We start from the raw sequence: 7,500 nt of genomic DNA on the forward strand, positions 1-7,500 counted from the left end.
CTCTCTCTCTCTCTCTCTCTCTCTCCCTAGCTCAATTTATAAATAACAGTAAATGAGAAATAGCAGGGAAGAAAATCTCTTCTGCAGTCCTGGTGGTATCTACTTTATACAAATGCTCCACATCCACTCTATTTTCATTACTGGTAACAGACGATTTTCTATCATTTTTCTCAAAAGCATTTTAAAATAAAATGATTAAATGAGGAAGCTCTCAAACAACAGTTGGAACAAAAAGTGGGGGCTGGGATTTAGCTCAGTGGTTCTGCCACCTTTCTTGCAAGTGCAAGGACCTGAGTTCGATCCCCGGTACCAAAAACAAACAAAAAAACAAAAACAAAAAAAAAACAACAGTTGGAAATTTTCAGTAAGTAAAATCATACAGTACAAATGAGGCAAAAAAATTCTACTTTATGGTATGGAGCTGCTTGAGTAGGAGAGGAAGAACTATTTTAGTGTAAGAAGTCAATCTTTGGCTGATTATTTTAAGATTTCTTCTAGAAACTTGTGCTTAGGTTAGGCTTAAGGGGTCTAAAAGAGTTCCCTATTAAGATGAAGCAAAACCTAGTCTCTCTATGCAAGTTCATGTTCCACACATCTGCTTGACCTCCTGGAGGGTATGTCTGAACACTACAGGAAAGTTATAATCAATGACCAAACAATGCATATAAACTTTTAAAGTGAACTTAGAGTGTTTTAACTTAAAAATGGTTTTGGATTTTTAAAATATTTCATTTTTACATGAATAAGATTTCTCTAAAAATTATAAGAAAAACTTGTGTCAGAGACACAGCGAGAGAGGGGGGAGGGGAGGGAGAGGGAGGGAGGAGCAGGGAGGGGGGAGAGGGAGAGAATGAGTGCATATTTGCAGTCACATGAGGAATTTAAATATCTCAGGCCTGAAATTATTTCATGTAAGAAGTCATGAACACAGAATTTGAAGTAGAGTCACTTTAAGAAAAAAAGTAAATTCTGTGTCTGCTTTTTGGTTGCTAGCATTCTGTTTCAAATACTGCTTCAAGTTATAGCCCCAAAACTCTCACTCTTATTGAACGTATAACGTCTCATGTGAGAAGCAAGCCAAGTGTTAGTAGCCTTATTCTAGTCATTAAATTTCTAAGTGTGAAACCATATGAAAAAATTCTATCCTAAAGTGAACTCTATATGATAAGAAGTTGAAATGATTTTAAAATGTAAACTTTTAACAACAAAAAAAGAGTAACGTATAAAAATGTAAAAGGAACAAATTAAAGAATTTAGTGACATTCTATCCTTCTAGATCTTAGAAGCGTATGTTTTACAAAAGCAAAACAGTACTGTCCAATGGAATAAATCTTTACAAAATCCCCAAATTCTCTTCACAGAACACACAAAAGACCCTCCTCTACTGCATAAGAAAAGTAGGTAAAAAGCTGTCTTGCAGAAAAAAATTCTCTAGTTTTGAGTGAAAGCAAATGATACATGAATAGTGTATATTTATAAAATATAAGGTAACAATTATCATAATTTATTATAGCTTTAGAAACTTTTTTTCTGTTTTGGATAAATGAACTAAATCTTTCTTATGATTTTTTAAAGTCAATTTCTTCAACATGTCAATTTTTCCTAAGAGTAGCATCATAAAGCTCTTGATTACTTATAATTTTGGACTATTTTCTTTAATTTTTGAGATTAATTTTTATATAGTATAGTTTTAAGATCTATGAATCTGGACATATATGAAAGTGCATTACAGATTTATGACAAAAAATTCATGGTAAAAGTACTTCAAACTTTCGTAGACCTATATATTATTATAAATGCTTATAAGTTAATTACTAAATCAGAAAACTTTAGACAGAGGACTTTATGATGTGAAAACTAAAATATATGTAAGTATTAACAAATAACAACTCACCAAAGCAACATTTAAGGTATGGGCTATTTTTTAAGCTGTATAAGGATGATTTTATATTAACAGCATACCACTAAACTGACATTCTTTTAGAATTTTTTCAGAAGTTGTTTGTAAAAATAAATAATTATAGTTACATCATGGCAATAACTATATTAAGGTATTTCAATTGGAGATCTGCTTTCTTTTCTAACTAGAGACAACTTGTTGCAGTTACTTTTGCGATAGTTAAAATTTGCAGATGTGGGATAACAAAGTTAATAAAGCCTAGCCTGAAGCAAAATTAAAAACTGGTACATTTTCCTGGTGGAAACATATTTGTAAATACTTCACCAAAAATTCATCTGAAAGAAAAAAGGTCAATAATTTAACTATGAACTCACTAAAGATACATTTGTAGTATGTACAGAAAATGAATCATTTTGTATTAATAATTATTTCCTCAGTTTTCATATTTGGACAGCCTACCACATGGGAAACTACTCACTTAATATTTTATACAAACAAAACTGCTACTGAACACTAAAAATTAGGAAATATTGGGGAAAACCTTGGAGACCTGTCTTCTTTGTAAATCTCTACATGTACACGATACAATAGTATTGACTGAAGAGTGATACTCGAGCCAGGAACTGTGCAGTCAGCATTTTAAACTATTATGAGCTACCTTCTGAACCATTGCCAAGTTAATAGACAATGAAAGATAATGAGCTTGAAATTGGGTGTTAAATTGCATTTTTGGTTCTCTCCTTTTTCTTGAAGTTTAACTGTTTCCTGGAGAAACAAAGTCATCTTTTGATGCATCACTATGGAAATATGTATTTTTTGGCCATAAAAAAAGAAATAAGAGAAAAAAAGACAGAGAATAGTGTTTCATGCAGAAGATTATATTAACATAGGAAAATTAAAATATGCTGGATTACGAAACTGCTACATTGTAAACTATACTGAATTTATGTAAAATGAAGATGCTACATTTAAAGAATATAAAAAAGTATATTACTCATGGCCTAGAGCCACCTTCAAAACTCATAAAGCAGATTCATCCTAGTTCAATTACTTAGACTTTTAGTAGGGCCTCTTTGTGTTGTTATTTCAACAATCTAAAATTCTTTACTCAAGTAAGAGAAAAAAAAAATGAATGAGGGCCCGAACGACGATGCTATTTATACACACTATTTGACTTTTGCCCTTGCCATTCAGAGATCAACTGACAGTGTTAATTCTAGAAACGGAGTATTTTTATGTCATGTTATTAAATGGGACAAGGGAAATATTCAACTTTGGAAAGTGATCTTTAGTTAAAAAATGAACACCAAACTTCACTGATGTCATTCACCTGAATTTTTTGAGGACTGCAGATTTCATTATGATGGGAGAAAGGCTTATCCTCATTAGTATAATTGTAGAATCTCTCCTTCCTTTTAAACTAATGAGTTACATTAATCCAAGTTCATTTTTATAAGCCTCTTGGGGCTAAATGTAAAGGACAGTCATCTTAGAAAACAATAAATTTTTTTAAAAAAGCATGTATCCTGCATTAAGTGTACGTATTTCATACGACCTAGGTTAATACAACTGGCATCCAGTTTAATTAATCCTTGTTAGTGTAACAACTAATATCCCTCCCTAGCATGTTTCCTTTAAACATTAGTATGTTAATTAAATGTTTTTTTTTTAAGATTTTTCTTTGTACTTCAATACAGCATTTATACCATGTAAATCTCTTCTCAATAACTACCTTATAGAGATGTTTTCTTACAATATCTGGTCTCTTGCAGAAATTCTGGAGCTTTTTTGAAAGCTGTTCAGGTGTAGAATACAGATATTCAGCTGCAGGAAAAACAGATACATTTTTAATGAAACAAAAACCTCAAAGCACACACTCCATATTAGTCACTTTACTAATTAAAAATGCATATTGCTCTGTGCCGCCTTGTGTTTTACATTATTTAAGCATGATTTTATAAGGTTACCTCAGCTCACAAGGATGTTTAATGCTAAATAAGACTGTGTACTTGTTCTGTTTAGACATCTCCTTTGGGTGATTAAAATACATTATTCTAATGTAACACAATGCATATGTGATATATTTAGTGATGAGAATTTTTTCAAAGAACTGGTACTATAGCCGTATGTACCCTGTACAACAGTTGCATATTATTAACTACTCAATTGTTTAAATAATTTGGTGTGACTTTCAGTCCTTGATTTTTTTCTCTGTGTATATCATTAAAAAAAATCTGTAAGCAATTGTATCAACACTGACCTGCTTATAAAATCTATCATTATAGGATGTGTATGCTAACAATGAAGAATGCTATTTGAAAACTTGTTTTTTTGTTATCTTAAAAGAACAGATGGTAAATATAAGCTTACTCTAATGTATTAAAACACATAAAATTTTCCTTAACACTAACATGTTGACTTGCCAAATAAACAATTGCTCCTGCCTAAGTTTATTTTCAAACTTTCTAATTTAGCATGAATCATGTATTAAATCACAACAAAGACAAAAGCACATTATAGAAGCTACCTGGGAATATTTCCGGATAAACCAAATCTCTGGGACAAAGTGGATAACAACCACAATACACAGCTTCCAACCTAGAGAAATATTAGAGAGGATAAGAATATTTTAAAGACATTATTATTATAACCAGAAAGTGGTTTTGTTTGCCTAAGTAAACAGTACGAGCTCAGAGTTAACTGGGTCAAAAAACATGATCGGCAATACAATCCTAAAAGCCAAAGTTGTTCTTTTAAAAGATTTTATTGATCATATATGAATTTCATAGAACAGAACCAACAGCATATGTTTTATTCACTGAATTAATCAAAGCGCAGCGCTGCATTTTTTTTTGTTTTTAAAATACTGTTTAACACATTTTATAATCAGCAGATAAACACATGTAACAACATGGTAAAGTATGGACAGCTTTTCTTAATAATGCTGCAAAGCCTCAGAATGTTCATTTTTCAAAAAATGTTTAAATAAAATGGCAAATATTAACTTTAGCACTGAAGCCGTAGAAGTGATCGAGGCACTTTTAAAAGCAGCAGAAAAAAATTTACAATCTGTTGTGATGGGGCATTTTCATTTTAAGCTCATGCTTTGAAACAATTCGGTATTATGCAGAATGTAAAACTCTTTTCTTGAAAAAAAATCTCATGATTACTTTTATGTAATTTTTCTTTTCTGACTAAAAGCTCAGTCCTGCTTCCATTTGATCAGAAACAAAGACTTTTGTTATTAAAGAAACAGGGAAGTTTCACTTTGTGAGAGGATTTTTTAACGGACACCTATGGGAAGTTCTTCTGTATATCACAGTGGTAAGGGTTAAGGCAGAGGGATGGTATTGCTGCTGGCTTTTCAATGACTATGTTAGGGCTGCCTAGCAGCTATTGATCTGACATATAATAAACTTTAAAGATACCACTGTCATTTCTGTTGGCTAGAAATTATGCAGTGAAATTCAAAACACTCTTTAAAATATGTTTATTTTATGAGAAACTTTGAATTGCATCCAAAATGTTGACCAAAGGCTGAATTTATTTTGAACTGCAGATTTTTTTCAGCCCAAGAATAATTTGAAGTCATGTCAATGTTTACCTTGTTTATTTACAGTGACAAAGTACATGCAATTTAAGCTGTTTTTAAGTGGGTGATGCTTTCCCTATTTTATTATGCTAAACTGAAATTGGTTTAAAGGAAAAGTATTTACTTTGAGCTGCAGATTTTGGAAAAATACTGAGTTCAAAGTTTTCCTTGAGAGCTGACAGAAGTTACAAGATAATAAGTAGAAAGGCACAGATTCGACTTACCAATTTTTAGTTTCAGAATCAAAGGTATATCTAATATTTTTTCTCTACATACATAGGGTGACATTAAAATTCTTATTGTAAGCATGGCTATGAAGTACATTCTGCTGTAGTATAAAATATTAATAAAAGTTTTGAGCATATAACCCTGTGATACACTTCATGAACCAAAAGAAAATATGCACTTTATCCAAGGACAGTCAGCTTTAAAATGCTGTGCCAACTGAAAAGCAAATACATATGAACATTCACTTATAATTACATAAAATCAAAAGAGTGAAGTCACAGGCATTTTAGAGAGTGCACATGTTATCTGCTTTTTAATAATGGATTTGAAATAGAGTGTTCTGTTCCCCGAAAGAATATCACAGGCCAAGTTACATTTTGAGTCATTGTATGAGCATGTACCATGCTATTACAAAAAAAAAAACAAAACAAAACTCTGAAATAAAATACTGTACAGTAAGATAAGAACAGCATTATTTAATTTAGGAAGAAAAAATTTATAAATTTTGGACATCAATTTTTATTTGTAAATTATCATATTCATGGTTCTTTTTCTAATTCATCAAGAAACAACCACCATGTCTGTTGGCTATAAAATATAAAATTTTATTACATTCATTATTTAGCAGGATTACTTTTTAAAATACATGACATAAACTATGATATTTTGAAATAAATTTAAACATTCATTGACATGTTTCTCATATTTTGTTATTTTGAAAAAAGTTCATCTCATGACAATAATACGATTATTCATGATTTCAATTCTTATGCACTACCAGTTAAATGATAGAGTTCCAATTGATCTATTGTTAAAATGACTAGTAAATGACCTTTTTAGTCCAATTAACAAATCATCTGCTAAATCTATGAATCTTAATATTCAGATCTATTCACTTCAATTCATACAATTTATCTGCAAATAGTTGTTGGGCTTTTGATTCTAAATATAATTAGCTGATAATTTTGCTTGGCTGAATTACTTTTCTGGAGGGCCTGCAAAGGCTCTCAGTCGCATTATCTAGCAATAATGAATCTGATAGGTGAAATTTTTTACTGTAATGAGGATGAGACACAGTTGTGACACCTGAGTCTACTAATAACAGAAGACTGCTAATTATCGACAGCACTTTTTTGTGTGATGCAAGGAGAAAAAAAATCCCTCATTATTAAAAAATAAAAAGTTACAATTATAAGTGACACCGGAGGAGAGTAAATAAAATGGAGTGATTAAAACATTGCTGCTTTAAGGGTGTTTTTAATTAAGTGGAAATGCTAATGTTGTCATACTTAGCAGATGGGATTAAAATTAGTTATTGTAAGTAACTCATATTTTATGTTATGGTTTCCACAGCATGTCTACAAGATCTAAGAAAGTGATACATTCCATAAGACATTTTAAAAATGAAATTCTCATACTCTTTACAACTCATAATAATGAACATCATGAATAAACTATTGAAAAAAAATCCTGCCAAGGATTTTACCATAGTGACTTAACTAGCAAGGAATGTAACCATAATGTACTGGACTGTTACAGTCTCACTGATGGTATGCTTTTTGCTTTGCTGATTGTTGCATTCCCTATTTCATTCACACTCAACACAAACAAAAGTTTGGGACTTGGGCATTTAGCCAGCATCAAATGTGGTGTCAAGAAGGTAGGGCCTGGATACGAGGCAAGATCGTGACCACCCACTAAGGTGATGTTCTAAACTAAAACAGAGGATGCATCATGTAACTGCAGATAAAAACCTAATTGCACACTTTCTCCTCCTTTA

At 31.3% G+C, this 7,500-nt stretch overlaps 1 protein-coding gene across 7 annotated transcripts in view; it reads right to left on the bottom strand.

Moving 5' to 3' along the window:
• The window catches only part of Gtdc1 (glycosyltransferase like domain containing 1), a 369,864-nt gene that overhangs the window by 4,892 nt on the left and 357,472 nt on the right, over positions 1 to 7,500 (bottom strand). For all 7 annotated transcript variants that reach the window (XM_033757214.1, XM_033757211.1, XM_033757212.1 and 4 more), the window contains 2 exons: positions 4,428 to 4,498; positions 3,633 to 3,724 (listed from right to left, as the gene is read on the bottom strand). In XM_033757214.1, the coding sequence (XP_033613105.1) occupies positions 3,633 to 3,724; positions 4,428 to 4,498 (163 nt within the window). The remainder of the gene's footprint in view (positions 1 to 3,632; positions 3,725 to 4,427; positions 4,499 to 7,500) is intronic.

This window comes from Fukomys damarensis, unplaced genomic scaffold, assembly GCF_012274545.1.
Source record: "Fukomys damarensis isolate Sample0158 unplaced genomic scaffold, DMR_v1.0_HiC HiC_scaffold_29, whole genome shotgun sequence".
Taxonomy (NCBI): domain Eukaryota; kingdom Metazoa; phylum Chordata; class Mammalia; order Rodentia; family Bathyergidae; genus Fukomys; species Fukomys damarensis.